This window comes from Nannobrachium achirus (genome assembly GCF_963921795.1).
Source record: "Nannobrachium achirus genome assembly, chromosome: 17".
Taxonomy (NCBI): Eukaryota; Metazoa; Chordata; class Actinopteri; order Myctophiformes; family Myctophidae; genus Nannobrachium; species Nannobrachium achirus.
Window position 1 is genome coordinate 61,980,815 of NC_137824.1, and position 18,379 is coordinate 61,999,193.

At 41.4% G+C, this 18,379-nt stretch overlaps 1 protein-coding gene across 1 annotated transcript in view; it reads right to left on the reverse strand.

Annotated features, from left to right (window-relative positions):
* rnf20 (ring finger protein 20, E3 ubiquitin protein ligase) overlaps positions 1–17,726 on the reverse strand; it is a 47,718-nt gene extending 29,992 nt beyond the window's left edge. Inside the window, exons 1-11 of the mRNA XM_080746847.1 lie at positions 17,627–17,726; positions 15,399–15,606; positions 12,920–12,988; positions 12,525–12,623; positions 10,399–10,546; positions 7,904–8,089; positions 7,012–7,127; positions 3,125–3,271; positions 2,776–2,850; positions 1,904–2,023; positions 728–907 (exon numbers count right to left, since the gene is read on the reverse strand). Of these exons, the coding sequence (XP_080602973.1) occupies positions 728–907; positions 1,904–2,023; positions 2,776–2,850; positions 3,125–3,271; positions 7,012–7,127; positions 7,904–8,089; positions 10,399–10,546; positions 12,525–12,623; positions 12,920–12,988; positions 15,399–15,590 (1,332 nt within the window). The 5' untranslated portion in view covers positions 15,591–15,606; positions 17,627–17,726. The remainder of the gene's footprint in view (positions 1–727; positions 908–1,903; positions 2,024–2,775; positions 2,851–3,124; positions 3,272–7,011; positions 7,128–7,903; positions 8,090–10,398; positions 10,547–12,524; positions 12,624–12,919; positions 12,989–15,398; positions 15,607–17,626) is intronic.
* Between the last annotated feature and the right edge of the window lie 653 nt (positions 17,727–18,379).

Sequence of the window (18,379 nt, forward strand, 5' to 3'; positions counted from 1 at the left end):
TTCTCCTCTGTAATGCACCTTTTCAATGCACCTGTTTCATGGATGCCTGAATGTTTTTTTATTTTTCTTTTAAAGAAAGAAGAGTGAGATTGTTAACTTACACTGCCACTCTGTTGCACACTTTACGGCTCACACACTTTACGGCACACACTGTGGGTTTATACGCATGCGCAGGACGCGCTGGGATCAGATGTGAATATGGAGGGAAACTGTATTGTTGTTATGTGGAGTCTGTGCACTGAATAAAACCTGTTAAAACGGATTATACGTCGTGTTAATTGGATCCAAACCAACACATGTTCTCCCATGGTTCTCCCCACCGGGGGAAATGGATGTGCTGTGTGGCAGCGCGCCGCATCCAGTTGGGGTTACCGCGCGGCACTTCACGTGCGTCGATACCACGGTGCAACGCTGCGCAGCCGTCCGCGTCCAGTGTGTGCTTCCCTTAAGTAAGCCTTGTCAAGCCATGAGACCCATAGGTCATAGAGCCTATCTCCTGTTTCTGTTGCCTGAGGCAGCTTCATGTACAAGTAATGTACTGTACTGTACTGTACAGTACAAGTACTGTACAAGTACTGTACTGTACTGTACTGTACTGTACTGTACTGTACTGTACTGTACAGTACAAGTACTGTACAAGTACTGTACTGTACTGTACTGTACTGTACTGTACTGTACTGTACTGTACACAGTTTAAGGTTTATGTTAGGGCAGGGGTAGGTTTTACCTCCATGTGCTCCAGCTGGCGGAGTCGTGCGGTCCTGGTGGTGTTGAGTCTGGAGCGAGTCTCGTCCAGCTGAGACTTGAGGACCAGAGACTCGTTGTAGAGAACAGAGAACTGGGACTGCAGACAGTGGTACTCTGATGACTCCTTTACTACACCTTCTGCACGAGACAACAACTCCACCTGTTAGAGAGAGAGAGAACTGAGACTGGAGACAGTGGTACTCTGATGACTCTTTAACTACTCCCTCTGCACAACTTAATAACTCCACCTGTTAGAGAGAGAGAGAACTGAGACTGGAGACAGTGGTACTCTGATGACTCTTTAACTACTCCCTCTGCACAACTTAATAACTCCACCTGTTAGAGAGAGAGAGAACTGAGACTGGAGACAGTGGTACTCTGATGACTCCTTTACTACACCTTCTGCACGACTTAATAACTCCACCTGTTAGAGAGAGAGAGAACTGAGACTGCAGACAGTGGTATTCTGATGACTCCTTTACTACACCTTCTGCACGAGACAACAACTCCACCTGTTAGGCGCCGTACAGACATCTGCGTCACGCATCATCATCTTATCGTATGAGAATGGCCACTGGGGGCGCCGTACTAATGCATTCTCAATGCAAGGTTGTTTGGTGTTTTGTCGTTGCCGTGTCTCTTCAAGAGCGTACAGGCTGCGGTTGAGCTAGAGACACGGCAACGACAAAAAACCAAACAACCTTCCATTGACAATGCATTAGTACGGCGCCCCCAGTGGCCATTCTCAGACGATAAGATGATGATGCGTGACGCACATGTGTGAGCGCGGCCTAAGAGAGAGATAGGACTTAAGCAACAAAGAATAAATATTGTTTGTTTATGAACTGTAATGGAAGCGTTTGGACTCCAGTTATTGAGCACACGTCTGAACAGTAGCAGCCAGGGGTGGTTTAAAAGGCTCTCTGAAAGAACTAAAAGTGGCAGCCATTGGGGAGAAATTGTCAAACATGTGTTGATTATTAAACGTCGTGGAGACACCTGTGAAGGTGGAAAACTAAATGGTTTTCACACCAGAGACAAGACACATTTCTGTTGCAGGTTTTTTAGACGATTTAACAACTGTTTGTGGTCTGCATACTGTACGTACAGTATGGCTGGGCTGGGCTTTAATAATAATCATAATAATAATACTAACCTTCATAGCATTGTTCTCTGTGTTGACAGTCTGCAGGTCTAGTTGTAGTTTCTGCAGTTCACTGAGACGATTCTCTGCTAGTTCTCTGTTCTCCTCCAGTTCACTGTTCATCTCCTCAAACTGTAGAAAACATTATTAATATATCATTATTAATGTATTATTATTATTAATATTAATAACAGTTCACTGAGACGATTCTCTGCTAGTTCTCTGTTCTCCTCCAACTCACTGTTCATCTCCTCAAACTAGAATAAACATAACATACACATATATATATATATATGATTATTAATGTATTATTATTATTAATATTAATAACAGTTCACTGAGACGATTCTCTGCCAGTTCTCTGTTCTCCTCCAGTTCACTGTTCATCTCCTCAAACTGGACAAATATAATACATACACATATATATATATATGATTATTAATGTATTATTAATATTAATATTAATAACAGTTCACTGAGACGATTATTCTCTGCTAGTTCTCTGTTCTCCTCCAGTTCACTGTTCATCTCCTCAAACTGGACAAATATAATACATACTGTACATGATTAATAATAACAGTTCACTGTTCATCAACATGTTATTAAAGTGTTCACACTGATAATGATCTAACATATTGTTAAGTGTTATATTCACATCATATTGTTAATCAGAACAATGATCATATTTAATCAGAACAATGATCATATTTAATCAGAACAATGATCATATTTAATCAGAACAATGATCATATTTAATCAGAACAATGATCATATTTAATCAGAACAATAATCATATTTAATCAGGACAATGATCATATTTAATCAGAACAATAATCATATTTAATCAGAACAATAATCATATTTAATCAGAACAAGGTGTTTACCTTGCGTTTGTTGATAGTGATGGTTCCACACACACTGCTGGCCTCCCCACACACCTTGTAGCCTTTACTGTTCACCTGGAATTAATAAACAAATATTATTAATATTAGAGCAGTTCCCATCCTATACAGAGAGCTGCTGAGTGGTTGAGTCCATAGTTAGACCCATGTGTTTGGTCAAAGTTCTAATAATACGATGTAATCAGATCTTGATGCAAAACGTTTATATTTATTACTTCACCATGCATACCACAGCCACTTCCCAGTTTCCATAGACATATCAGAGATGAATTAATAAATATCATGTTTGAACCAGCGTAAATCTTCAAATTTAGAAATAATAATAACATACCCTCTCCAGGATCTCAGTGAGATGAGCGTTCAGACGGTTCTCTCTGCGTCGGATCTTCTCCATGTCCCACTGAAGCTCCTCCACCATCCCCTGCAGCTCACTGACCCGCGTCTCTGCTCTGAGGACGGCTGTTCCTAGAGCTCTAGACTAGACACACAATACAATATACATATTACTGTTCCTAGAGACCTGGACTGTAAATATATAATACAATATACATGTTACTGACCGCTGTTCCTAGAGCTCTGGACTGTAAACATATAATACAATATACATGTTACTGACCGCTGTTCCTAGAGCCCTGGACTGTAAACATATAATACAATATACATATTACTGTTCCTAGAGTCCTGGACTGTAAATATATAATACAATATACATGTTACTGACCGCTGTTCCTAGAGCTCTGGACTGTAAACATATAATACAATATACATGTTACTGACTGCTGTTCCTAGAGCCCTGGACTGTAAACATATAATACAATATACATGTTACTGACTGCTGTTCCTAGAGCCCTGGACTGTAAATATATAATACAATATACATGTTACTGACTGCTGTTCCTAGAGCCCTGGACTGTAAATATATAATACAATATACATGTTACTGACTGCTGTTCCTAGAGCTCTGGACTGTAAACATATAATACAATATACATATTACTGTTCCTAGAGTCCTGGACTGTAAATATATAATACAATATACATGTTACTGACTGCTGTTCCTAGAGCCCTGGACTGTAAATATATAATACAATATACATGTTACTGACTGCTGTTCCTAGAGCCCTGGACTACACACACACACACACACACACACACACACACACACACACACACACACACACACACACACACACACACACACACACACACACACACACACACACACACACACACACACACACACAAACACACACACACGCACACACACACACACACACACACACACTAGGACATTAACAACTTGTGATTTTTGCAAGTCGACTCGACTCAATAAAAAGTTGAGTTGAAGTCGACTTTATCGTTTGATGACGTCATCACATCACACACGAGACCCACCAATTATTTTGGGGGGTCCCCAGATGATTAACTTAATGTGCAACATTGTTTTCTCACTCAACAGTAAACAAACCAACATAAGGTTTAAGTGTATAGAGGGCATCTGCACATTTCTAAAGTGACAATTTAAAGGGCCTACACCATGCTTTTAAAACTATATTTTTTGTATAAATATATGCTCAAAATTGAGTCTTAGACAGGTTTTAACCCTCAACAAACACTCTGACAATTCTTTTTGTTTGTTCTAGCTCTACTATAATGAGGCTCTCCAGCTGCAATACCAAAACGGCCTCTGTTTGCTCAGGGGCGCATCTAGTGGGGGTTTTCCCCCCCTCCCCTCCTCTTCACTCCTCCCCGGACCCCACGTTGACAACAAATAATGTTAATATTGGGCCAATACAAAAATAGGATAATGTTGCAGCTCTGATTATAGCCTACTGTAGGCCTATGTTGTATGTTATAGGCCTACTGTCAAATGACGCAGGGCGACCGTTGCTAGACCAGACATTACAGAAAGTTAATCTACATTAGACAATCAACCCCACCTGCATTGTATTTATGTATGAAAAAAAAGTAAAAAAAAATGTTTGAGAGAAAGAAAAAAAAAATTAAAAAAAGTTTTTTGAAAAAAAAAAAGTTTTTGAAAAAAAAAGTTTTTTGAAAAAAAAAGTTTTTGAAAAAAAAAAGTTTTTTGAAAAAAAGATTTTGAAAAAAAAATTTTTTTGAAAAAAAAAATGTTTTGAAAAAAACTTTTTTGAAAAAAAATAAATTTTAACAAAAATTTCTGAAAAAAAAACGGGAATCCGTGTGACGTCACACGGATCAACTCTCAGAACAGCACTGTTCTGAGAACCCGTGGAAAGCTTTTCATCTCTGTCTTCCCAAAACCAGAGAAAGACACAATGGTCAGAAATAGGACTTTGTGAGGATAGAAGGTGCCACTGGGACCCCAAAAAAAGGTTTTAAAATAGAAAAAGTGAAAATTCATGGTGTAGGTCCTTTAAGGACTTTTTAATACCGCTAAAATGACAAATTAAACATTGTCCAAATTGTCAAATATATAGAGGCAGAAATTGTGAAAATAGCAGATCTACATGCTCACAACGCCTGCTATTTTCACAATAGAACCATGTTATACCAAATGTAATGTAGCACTGTAATATTGGATCAATCCTACTGTTTGAATGCTGTACAGACGCACACATGGAGCAAAAATAATGATAGAAAAAAATACAAAGGATTTTTTTTTTTCAACTTCAACTTTCTCTGGTGGGAGTTGACTTGTGTAATGAAGTCGACTCAGTCGACTTTTCTACTTTTTCGTTAATGCCCTATTTTATATCACCTGTCAATCAATGTGATTTGAAACATGAATTGACTCGCTACCAGATGTGTTGCCAGTTCCTTTAGTTACAGGGGAGGGCAGCACGGGCGTCTGAATATAAAAAAAAAAACACTAAAAAAGTCAACTTGGTTGGGTGTGTTTTGCTTACCAGGCTACTAGTGCTGCCTCAACATGTGATCTTAGCTTTAAAGGACAACTTTGTTTTTTTACAACAAGGGTTCATATTTTAGATTGTAATTAGAGAAAAGAAAAAGTGAGTGTTAAAATGATTTCATTTGCTTCATTCTACTGTGTTATCGTGTTTACCGTGCTAAAATGTGGGGCATGCATACAAGTGACTACATTTTCTTTTTAGACACAATAAGCCAGCAGTTTCTTTATTGCTATTTACAGTAACACTTCTAGCCCCCATAAGTCACATCCAACCATGAAAGGTTGCGTTGTATCTTGGGAATGGGCTTATTCTGCGTAAAATGACATATTTAGCCACTTGTACCCCAACCACTGAAATAAGAATCTCTAAAACAATAGAAAGAAGTAAATTAAATAATTTTAACACTCATCTTTTATATTATTTAATTACAATCTAAAATATGAACCCTTGTTGTAAAAAACTAAAGTTGTCCTTAGTACTAAGATAATATCCTATGGAAGAGGTATTTAATAGTACTAAGATAATATCCTATGGAAGAGGTATTTAATAGTACTAAGATAATATCCTATGGAAGAGGTATTTAATAGTACTAAGATAATATCCTATGGAAAAGGTATTTAATAGTACTAAGATAATATCCTATGGAAGAGGTATTTAATAGTACTAAGATAATATCCTATGGAAGAGGTATTTAATAGTACTAAGATAATATCCTATGGAAGAGGTATTTAATAGTACTAAGATAATATCCTATGGAAGAGGTATTTAATAGTACTAAGATAATATCCTATGGAAGAGGTATTTAATAGTACTAAGATAATATCCTATGGAAGAGGTATTTAATAGTACTAAGATAATATCCTATGGAAGAGGTATTTAATAGTACTAAGATAATATCCTATGGAAGAGGTATTTAATAGTACTAAGATAATATCCTATGGAAGAGGTATTTAATAGTACTAAGATAATATCCTATGGAAGAGGTATTTAATAGTACTAAGATAATATCCTATGGAAGAGGTATTTAATAGTACTAAGATAATATCCTATGGAAGAGGTATTTAATAGTACTAAGATAATATCCTATGGTACTTTATAATTCTTGGTTATTTGATCAGTTTGTTCGTTTCAATAGCAACCTCACAATGCATGTCTGCAAGCTCACAACGTGTTGCATCGGCCACGCACTGTGAGCTTACAGATCTGCTGTGAGCTTACAGATCTGCTGTGAGCTTAAAGATCTGCTATTTGGTGAAGTAGAACTCAAGCTTAAAGGACTGGGGCCGACGATGGCCGGCTATATATTACCATATATGGACATTACCTCGTTGGTCATGTGACTGTGCTTCTGCTTGAGGTCATCGTTGAGCTGACGCAGTCGCTCGTTCTCATTGGTCAGCAGAGTGTTGAGCTGGGAGGCGTCCTGCCAGAGACTGCTTTCTGTAAGATATGACATCATTATGACATCATTATGTTGTGTTTATATAAACCATACATTCATTATGTTTAATACAGAGACTGCTTTCTGTAAGATATGACATCATTATGTTGTGTTTAATACAGAGACTGCTTTCTGTAAGAGTTCAGCGATGTTTTAAATGGCAGTAAATGAGTTAAGGTAAGAAAATCAATTGTAAAGTTGGGGTAAAATGAATGGCGTCCAATAGAGAACATATTCCTTTTGGTACCAGCCGGGGGGAACACTTAGTTCCAGGTTTGTTTAAGTGGTGTGTGTCCATGTGTACTACTGACCCGTTCCAGAGTCCATGTGTACTACTGACCCGTTCCAGAGTCCATGTGTACTACTGACCCGTTCCAGAGTCCATGTGTACTACTGACCCGTTCCAGAGTCCATGTGTACTACTGACCCGTTCCAGAGTCCATGTGTACTACTGACCCGTTCCAGAGTCCATGTGTACTACTGACCCGTTCCAGAGTCCATGTGTACTACTGACCCGTTCCAGAGTCCATGTGTACTACTGACCCGTTCCAGAGTCCATGTGTACTACTGACCCGTTCCAGAGTCCATGTGTACTACTGACCCGTTCCAGAGTCCATGTGTACTACTGACCCGTTCCAGAGTCCATGTGCACTACTGACCCGTTCCAGAGTCCATGTGTACTACTGACCCGTTCCAGAGTCCATGTGTACTACTGACCCGTTCCAGAGTCCATGTGTACTACTGACCCGTTCCAGAGTCCATGTGTACTACTGACCTGTTCCAGAGTCCATGTCGTTCTTTAGCATCTCCACGGTGCTCTTCAGGCTCTCGTAGACCTCCATCACCCGATTGGCCTGTTTCTGACTGGACTCCACCCTCTCCTGAAGCTCCGCCTCCATCTCCTCACTGCTGCTGCTGGCCAGGATGGCCAGGAAGGAGGTGGAGCACTCCCCCTGGTGGCCTGGAGGGGAACAACACATAGGAAACATTTACATCTCTATACAACTTTTACAAAAACAGAATACAATACGTTAAATTAACAAAATGTAAATGGATAAACACTACTAGAGAAAACATAAAACTTAAGACTAGCCTTTTAGCCCCATCGACCGGGGATAAATAGACCTGACAACTCTGCCCCCCCACACTCTGCATCCAAATATGAACTCCACCAATAGAGGGTAGGCGCGTGACATCATCATACCAGGAAGTTATCTGGGAACGCCTACTGAGTGGCAAAAAACGACTTTCTGGCCTTGACAGCCCAGCCTGGTTCCAGATCCTGAATCGCTAGCCACACCCCTTTACATTTTAGTTTGGGTGATTCATGGGTCTGGTGTTGCTCTCATTGAAGAGGTTTTCCTTCATTCATGGGTCTGGTGTTGCTCTCATTGAAGAGGTTTTCCTTCATTCATGGGTCTGGTGTTGCTCTCATTGAAGAGGTTTTCCTTCATTCATGGGTCTGGTGTTGCTCTCATTGAAGAGGTTTTCCTTCATTCATGGGTCTGGTGTTGCTCTCATTGAAGAGGTTTTCCTTCATTCATGGGTCTGGTGTTGCTCTCATTGAAGAGGTTTTCCTTCATTCATGGGTCTGGTGTTGCTCTCATTGAAGAGGTTTTCCTTCATTCATGGGTCTGGTGTTGCTCTCATTGAAGAGGTTTTCCTTCATTCATGGGTCTGGTGTTGCTCTCATTGAAGAGGTTTTCCTTCATTCATGGGTCTGGTGTTGCTCTCATTGAAGAGGTTTTCCTTCATTCATGGGTCTGGTGTTGCTCTCATTGAAGAGGTTTTCCTTCATTCATGGGTCTGGTGTTGCTCTCATTGAAGAGGTTTTCCTTCATTCATGGGTCTGGTGTTGCTCTCATTGAAGAGGTTTTCCTTCATTCATGGGTCTGGTGTTGCTCTCATTGAAGAGGTTTTCCTTCATTCATGGGTCTGGTGTTGCTCTCATTGAAGAGGTTTTCCTTCATTCATGGGTCTGGTGTTGCTCTCATTGAAGAGGTTTTCCTTCATTCATGGGTCTGGTGTTGCTCTCATTGAAGAGGTTTTCCTTCATTCATGGGTCTGGTGTTGCTCTCATTGAAGAGGTTTTCCTTCATTCATGGGTCTGGTGTTGCTCTCATTGAAGAGGTTTTCCTTCATTCATGGGTCTGGTGTTGCTCTCATTGAAGAGGTTTTCCTTCATTCATGGGTCTGGTGTTGCTCTCATTGAAGAGGTTTTCCTTCATTCATGGGTCTGGTGTTGCTCTCATTGAAGAGGTTTTCCTTCATTCATGGGTCTGGTGTTGCTCTCATTGAAGAGGTTTTCCTTCATTCATGGGTCTGGTGTTGCTCTCATTGAAGAGGTTTTCCTTCATTCATGGGTCTGGTGTTGCTCTCATTGAAGAGGTTTTCCTTCATTCATGGGTCTGGTGTTGCTCTCATTGAAGAGGTTTTCCTTCATTCATGGGTCTGGTGTTGCTCTCATTGAAGAGGTTTTCCTTCATTCATGGGTCTGGTGTTGCTCTCATTGAAGAGGTTTTCCTTCATTCATGGGTCTGGTGTTGCTCTCATTGAAGAGGTTTTCCTCGTTTGGAAATCCGTCCGGCGAATCAGCGTGGCTTCAACTCGATGACGTCGGGGCTTGTGAGCAGCGTGGGCGGGGTTTTCCCAGAACTCATGTGTGATTCCAAGTAACCCAGTCGCCGCCGCCGGACCGGACCGCACATTCCCAAACATAAACATTGTGTCGCCCGTCGCGGTAACATGCGATCCTATCGATCTATGAAACATCAGTAGCAGACATGTTATGTTGTGTTTGATTACTAGTTCGTAGTGCTCCTATTCTGCCTGTTTCTTTGGTTAGCAAGTAGCAAGCAACAGGCTAGCCACTAGCCAGCCACATAACAACACTGCGTCATCTGCTTTGCTACTGTTGTGATTTTGTGAACCAATCGCAGAAGACTGCCTCTTTGGCAACGCCCATCCAAGAAACATCTTAGGGTGGAAGCAAGTTCAGACTGAATAATGGAGTGAAACGAAATGTCAACTCATGCTGAGTGTCAGGCTGGTGACAGGCCATACTGGACATCCAAACAGAAAAGACGATGTTAAACTCACTTTGACACTCGATCACTTTATGCATGTGCATGTCTTCTATATGCCTCACGTAACCCCCGGGCAAGGTCCTAGTTATTATTAATTGATTAATTAATTAACCACCTCTATCTGTAGCTCTCTCCTGGAGTAATTAACTAGTAATAATAATTAATATTAATTAGTATTAATTACCTCTATCTTTGGCTCTCTCCTGGTTGGAGTCTCCGTCCGGTTCGGGCGTGTCTGGCTTCAGGCTCCGCCCCTCCAGGGGAGGAGACTTCTCTGCCTCGCTCCCTGATTGGTCGTACCGCCTGCCAATCAGCTTCACGTTGTCGTCGAACTGGAAGCAGGAGACAAAGAGAATTTTTAACACAAAATAATTCCCCTGCGCTCGATGGCATCATTTTAGGTCCTACCTTCCCTTGATGGGGTGTAGTTTAGCTTTGTAAAGTTCATTTGGTAAAGACTGGTGAGGCCAGGTTACTCTGCACGGTCCTTGGTGCCTTCTTTATTCAATCTATACCAAATCTCTTAGCAAAAAATAGCAGATCTACAAGCTCATGTTGTGATGCGTTGTTGTGAGCTTGTATATCAGCTATTGTTGGTTGAACGGGGATGCTGGGGTTTAAGTGGTTAACGTATAGAAATTATTTTCAATCCTCCCTACAATGGAAACTGATATTCTGATATAGATTTCCTTGGGATCAAAACAGGAACCTTGTGATTCCCAAGCAGCTCAACCTCCTGAGCCACTGAAACTAAGAGAGTGTGTGTGTGTGTGTGTGTGTGTGTGCGCGTGTGCGTGTGCGCGCGCGTGCGTGCGTGTGTGCGTGTGTGTTAGAGCTCTTCAACTCAGGATTTATCAAGTCGACTCGAGTCGCGGCGTTATTCCGATGCGTCGACGAATCGTTAATGAAAAAAAAAAGTTTAAAAAAAAGTTTAAAAAGAAAAGAAAAGTGTTGCAGCAGTGACTGGAGTGGAGACGTGACGCATTGATAGAAAGTAAAGTGCCCCGGTACAACAGCTGTTAGAAACCACATATGATTGGTGGATTCTCTGCTTTGAAAACTGCCTGATTGTAATGATTTCATGCCTCTCCAAGGCTAACGATTCAGCCCCGTTCCTTCAGGAGGAAAAACAACAACAAACGTTGGCTAAAAGTAACAATTATGTAACATCACTGCGTCGATGCAGAACGGCTGCATCGCAATGCAAGGAAATTGTCTTAATCTAAAAGTCCTCTACTCCACCACAGTCCTCAGCCTGAGACCACCACAGGGCTACACTCAGCAGCAGTGAGTGAACTCAGTGAAGTGTATCTGCTGCTGCTTCTTGGCTGCTCTAGCTGCAACAAGTAGAATAACCAGGGGCATAGTTCCGCCGATTTAAAACGAATCCAATACGGAACTAAAACTTCCTATGTTTGGCCGCTAGTTGCGCATTTTTCCCCCCGCGAGGTACCAAAAAGAATTTGTCTACATTGGACCCCATTCGTTTTCCCCTTTGATTTTCTAACCTTAATAAACGTCGGCATAAATACTTTTTATGGTTCATGTCGCTAGTAAAAAACTGCCTTTCAATTACCATGATATGCGTTTTGTGCAAATAAGGTCCCATTTATGTTAAAATTGATGATAAATTTGCGGGGGGCGTGGCCAACTAAACTGATAGCAGCCAGCTGTGTTCTTCTTCGTGTGCTGTATTTCGGGAGGCTCAACACCACATTCTCCCATGTATCCCTGCGGTTCCATGTGACCGTTGGCAGCCAATAGCATTCCTTATGATTCCTGGGGTACCAGTCAAACAATGATGGCGACACCCGCCATCATTGTTTGACATTGTTTGACACACTCGCTTCGTCCATATTTTTTTTACAGTCTATGAGAATAACAACACTTCGACGCATTTCCTCTCAAAGCGGTTAGCTTCAAAATAAGAGCCTCCTGTAATATGACCAAGGCAACTTTCAAGTCACGTGAACTGGTTTTATTTTTAAGTCTAGTACAAGTAGTAGGAAGTATGGACTAAATAAGAAGTACATGACAGTCCAGTCCAGCGCTCTCATAACGTACCACAGAAAATATATATTTTCGACGGCTCGACTCAAACAATTGGCGTCGATTCCGGGGGCTTAAAACGATGCGTCGATTCGTCTAATTTTAGAAGACAGCCCTAGTGTGTGTGTGTGTGTGTGTGTGTGTGTGTGTGTGTGTGTGTGTACCTGGTTCCAGTATCTATTAAGGATCAGCAGGCTGTGTGTGTGTGTGTGTGTGTGTGTGTGTGTGTGTGTGTGTGTGTGTGTGTGTGTGTGTGTGTACCTGGTTCCAGTATCTATTAAGGATCAGCAGGCTGCCATCATCAGTGGCCTGCCGTGTTTCCAGTCTCTCTATTCTCTCTCTCAGCTCGTCCTCGATGACCTGACGAGCAGAAACATGAAAACCAGGTTAAAACAAATGAATTAAACCTGATGAAAGAAAAACACGTTAAAACATACAATAACAGTCCAGCACCGACCGAAAAGTTAAACCTCATCACAGCAATAAGCTCACAATAAACTAAAGCAGCCTGGCGTGAGGTTCAGCTTAAAGACAAAGTGCGTGTGTGTGTGTGTGTGTGTGTGTGTGTGTGTGTGTGTGTGTGTGTGTGTGTGTGTGTGTGTGTGTGTGTGTGTGTGTGTGTGTGTGTGTGTGCGTGTGTGTGTGTGTGTGTGTACCTGTCTCTGGTCCAGAGCTTCTCCCAGCTTCCTGTTCTTGGCCTGCAGAGCTTTGACATCCTGTTCTTCCTGCACAGATCAACACAACATCCGTCAACACATCATCAGTCTATATGTGATGAAGCAGGGCTTGTAGATCAGTCAACACATCATCAGTCTATATGTGATTAACCAGGGCTTGTAGATCAGTCAACACATCATCAGTCTATATGTGATGAAGCAGGGCTTGTAGATCAGTCAACACATCATCAGTCTATACATGATGAAGCAGGGCTTGTAGATCAGTCAACACATCATCAGTCTATATGTGATGAAGCAGGGCTTGTAGATCAGTCAACACATCATCAGTCTATACATGATGAAGCAGGGCTTGTAGATCAGTCAACACATCATCAGTCTATACATGATGAAGCAGGGCTTGTAGATCAGTTAACACATCATCAGTCTATACATGATGAAGCAGGGCTTGTAGATCAGTCAACACATCATCAGTCTATACATGATGAAGCAGGGCTTGTAGATCAGTCAACACATCATCAGTCTATATGTGATGAAGCAGGGCTTGTAGATCAGTCTACACATCATCAGTCTATACATGATGAAGCAGGGCTTGTAGATCAGTCAACACATCATCAGTCTATACATGATGAAGCAGGGCTTGTAGATCAGTCAACACATCATCAGTCTATACATGATGAACCAGGGCTTGTAGATCAGTCAACACATCATCAGTCTATATGTGATGAAGCAGGGCTTGTAGATCAGTCAACACATCATCAGTCTATATGTGATGAAGCAGGGCTTGTAGATCAGTCAACACATCATCAGTCTATACATGATGAAGCAGGGCTTGTAGATCAGTCAACACATCATCAGTCTATACATGATGAACCAGGGCTTGTAGATCAGTCAACACATCATCAGTCTATACATGATGAAGCAGGGCTTGTAGATCAGTCAACACATCATCAGTCTATACATGATGAAGCAGGGCTTGTAGATCAGTCAACACATCATCAGTCTATACATGATGAAGCAGGGCTTGTAGATCAGTCAACACATCATCAGTCTATATGTGATGAAGCAGGGCTTGTAGATCAGTCAACACATCATCAGTCTATACATGATGAAGCAGGGCTTGTAGATCAGTCAACACATCATCAGTCTATACATGATGAACCAGGGCTTGTAGATCAGTCAACACATCATCAGTCTATACATGATGAACCAGGGCTTGTAGATCAGCTGTGTTTGCCTCACTGTACTGTCATACAACAACAGTCAACAGCGCGCGCGCACGCACGCACGCACGCACATATTACACACAGTAACCAGACTGGCTCACTGCTTGGTAGTCGGTATTAGAAAGCACACAGGTTTAATCATGAACACAACTGCACTTTAATTGATTTAAAATGATAACTGGTTAAGCTGAAACGGGTGATTCATTTGGTAGTGATGGGAGACTGTTTACAAGACTCCACCCAAAACTATGTAGGTTTTCTTGTCCCTCACTTGGGGGTAAAACTCCCTCACCTGTCACATTTCTGTTGTAGCCTGTAGCTTAACCTTTAAACACATTTCAAATAGATTGTTTTGATTATAATATAAAGTAAGAGACTTCTGCTGTGTTTGAATTAAGTTTGACTGCATACAATATTTCACATTAAAAATAATTTACAGTTGAAATGTGACAGGTTTGAATGGTGTTTTTAATGAATAGTAATGTTAGCTCTACCACTCAGTGACAAGATGTTTCTGTGTATTTATGACAACACTGAGGAAGACCATACGTTCCTAGTCTGTCCAAGAGGTCAATAAATCATGTGAAAAGGAGATTCCCTGTGTGCTGGCAACATCTTCAGTGTGTGTGTGTGTGTGTGTGTGTGCGTGCGTGCGTGCGTGCGTGCGTGCGTGCGTGCGTGCGTGCGTGCGTGCGTGCGTGCGTCTATGAGAGTGTTGTAAGTGGTTCTGTCTATGATGTTGTAACTCTCCTCTCAACAGCTCTGGTGTTCTGTGTGTGTTCAGATTGGATGGGGCCGTCTGTCTATCACCGTCTGGGCGTGCTAACTCCACCCACTCATACTGAGGTGTCTGCATGACGTATAGCAGCTGCTAACTCCACCCACTCATACTGAGGTGTCTGCATGACGTATAGCAGCTGCTAACTCCACCCACTCATACTGAGGTGTCTGCATGACGTATAGCAGCTGCTAACTCCACCCACTCATACTGAGGTGTCTGCATGACGTATAGCAGCTGCTAACTCCACCCACTCATACTGAGGTGTCTGCATGACGTATAGCAGCTGGTGTCTGCATGACGTATAGCAGCTGCGCCAGCAGGAAAGTAAACACTAAACGTGAGCCCCTTTTTTCAAACGCATGAAACATGGCGGTCCCCCGATGGGGATGGAGGCGGGGCGCAGGGGGGCGGCGACGTGAAGTGTGTTAGGATGAAGATGATCAGTGAAACTCACCGAGTTGGACACGCCCCCCAGTTTGATGACGGTCTCCACGGCCGTGGCTCCGCCCCCGCTGGCCCCGGGCCCCGCCTCCTCCCCCCCCACCCCCTCTGGGCCCCCCCGCCGCTGCTTCTCTGGAGGCCCCGCCCCCAAGGAGGACGAGGAGGAGGGGCCACTGGGGTCACATGGTCGCTTCTGACCCGACATCCTCAGGTCAACACACCTGAAACACACACACACACACACACACACACACACACACACACACACACACACACACACACACACACACACACACACACACACACACACACACACACACACACACACACACACACACACACAGGTTCAGTATAATTATAACCAATGGTGTAAAATAACTAAGTAGATTTACTTAAGTCTGAACTTAAGTACAATTTTGAGGCAGCAGATCTACAAGCACACAACACCTCGCATCCCGAGGCGTTGTGTGCTTGTAGATCGGCTGTTTTCCGATCTGTGCTTGTAGATCGGCTGTTTTCCGATCTACAAGCACACAGTGCTTGTAGATCGGCTGTTTTCACTAGTTTTGTGTGACGGTCTTGTATGATGAAGCAGGGCTTTGCTTTACCAAAAGACGTACACATTTGAAACTTGGAGATCCGAGGTTTCTGCCCGACAGTGATGATATCTTAGTGATTATGTTGCGAGGAAAACGTTGAGATAATAACCATTTGGTTAATCCTGGTTTAGAGTGTTTATTTTAGAGCTAAACTGCAGCAACACATCATAATGTTACAATCGGTAAGAAACAAATTAACCCTTTTAACTGTGATTATAATACAATATATTATCATAATCATAATCTATTATAGTGTATTATAATTATCATAGTAACTCATTAATACTTTATAGTGTATTACAACTATCCTAAATTATAATACACTATAAAGGATTATAACTGTGATTAAAATACACTATAAAGTATTAATGAGTTACTATGATAATTATAATACACTATAATAGATTATAATAGTGGTTATAACACAATAGAATCTATTATCATGACTACAACTATATCCTGGTGGTCTAAATGAAAAGCCAGTGAGTGATCAGTCATTATGAAGTGTTTGGCCCTGTTTGGCCTAGCTCAGACCTACTCTAGATTGGATACTTTTTAGTACCACGTTTAGTACCACTTTCACACCACTCTACCCAGGTCCTTGTAGTGGAAAACCTGGCACAAGTGGGCGGGGTGTGGAGTGGTGTGGAGTTGGGCCAGTGGAAAATGGGCTTAAGTAGATTTCCACTTCATCTCTGATCCAAATATTGTACTTTTACTCCTCTACAATTATTTGAAACTTTACTTCCTAGTTACTTTACAGATATAAATTATAATATTATAAAACATACATTAATGCACTTTAGCCCTATTCTATACTGTGGCTATTTGAAAATAGCCGATCTACAAGCTCACAACGCCTCGCGCTGCTATTTTTGGCTACAGTTCTCAGAATATGGCACCAGGTTTCAAGTTGTTAATATAAAAAGGATTGGAAGATTTGGAGGACCCCCTGTAGTAACTCTGAGGACCCCCTAGGGGACCCAGACCCCCTGTTGAAGACTCCTGCTCTATTATAAATCCTTGTATTGACTGTGAGTGGTCTTGTGTAATATTGTAATAGTTTGAAATATGGACATTTGATATTCATGATGAGCTGTGTGCCATAAAAATTCAAAATGTTAACAAAAAGATGATTGCAATAATTCACTGCATAAGCAATGTATCTAGAATGAAAGTTTCCAGAAAACGTACTGTTCAATATTCAGGGTATATTTATGGTGATCTTGTTTAGATGGATCTGTACATTTATGAATACAGTATAAATGTGATTCTGCTAATATTTGTGAATCCATGGCAAAATAAAAAAACAAACATTTATTTTGCCATGAATGCACAAATATTAGTAGAAGCACAGTTATAGGCTACTAGGGTGACCAGTATCTATATGACCATTTTTGGTAAAACAATAAAGTTCTGACCAATAAAAGAGCTAAACTGCAGCAACACATCAGAGATTTAAAATGTTTTTATGTTGGAGAAATAAAACATGTTATAATCTCATTGTTAATGTTGTAATAATGCTACCGTTAGCATCTCCAGCTAGCCTGTTCTGTCATGCTGAACTGAAGCAGTTTAAATGTGATTAAAGCGTGCATTAATTAATCTCTATGATGACTGAATGTGTTCACATTGATCTTACCTTGTTATTAATGATGAGGATGTTGATATTAATGAGTTTATTAAACATTAAACTGATATTAAATGATAAGCTGTTCTTTCTGCTGCAGGATGAGGCTTCCTCCGGATGCACTGAGGGGTGCCAGGTTGGGACGGAAACAAGCGCACACAGACACACACACACGCACGCACGCACGCACGCACGCGCGCGCGCGCGCACACACACACACACACACACACACACACACACACACACACACACACAGGATTTTCCAGAAATATTGGACAAAAAGAAAAGGGGTCCCTGAAAATGAGGGGTCCCTGACTAAAAGTCTATTGTCAGATGGGGGTCTGTGGATCTGGCGGTTTCCTTGACATGAAAATGTATGAGAAGAACCTCTGGTTTAAACAACATTTATAAAGAATATAAATGCACAAATAAACTACTAAACTACAGTAAAAAATAATAAGGTTTACAAGCTTAAAGAAAGGTGAGTGGCTTATAATGAGCGGACATGGCAACGCTCAAACAAGGACCGTTTGACTGTTCTTACAGCACCATCTAGCGGAGGGAAGGTGTAAAGGTCTGTTTCTTTCTATCATGTCATATCGCTCATAATCAAACACTTTGATAGGAATAAAATACACAATTAAATTCAGTTCCATTAGGAGCTTTATTAGCGTGAGAAAACATACACTTACACAGCCAAAGCGTCAATATAAAAATAAATGCATAAATAAACATTTAATTTAAATGGCTGCCTTTTTATTGTGG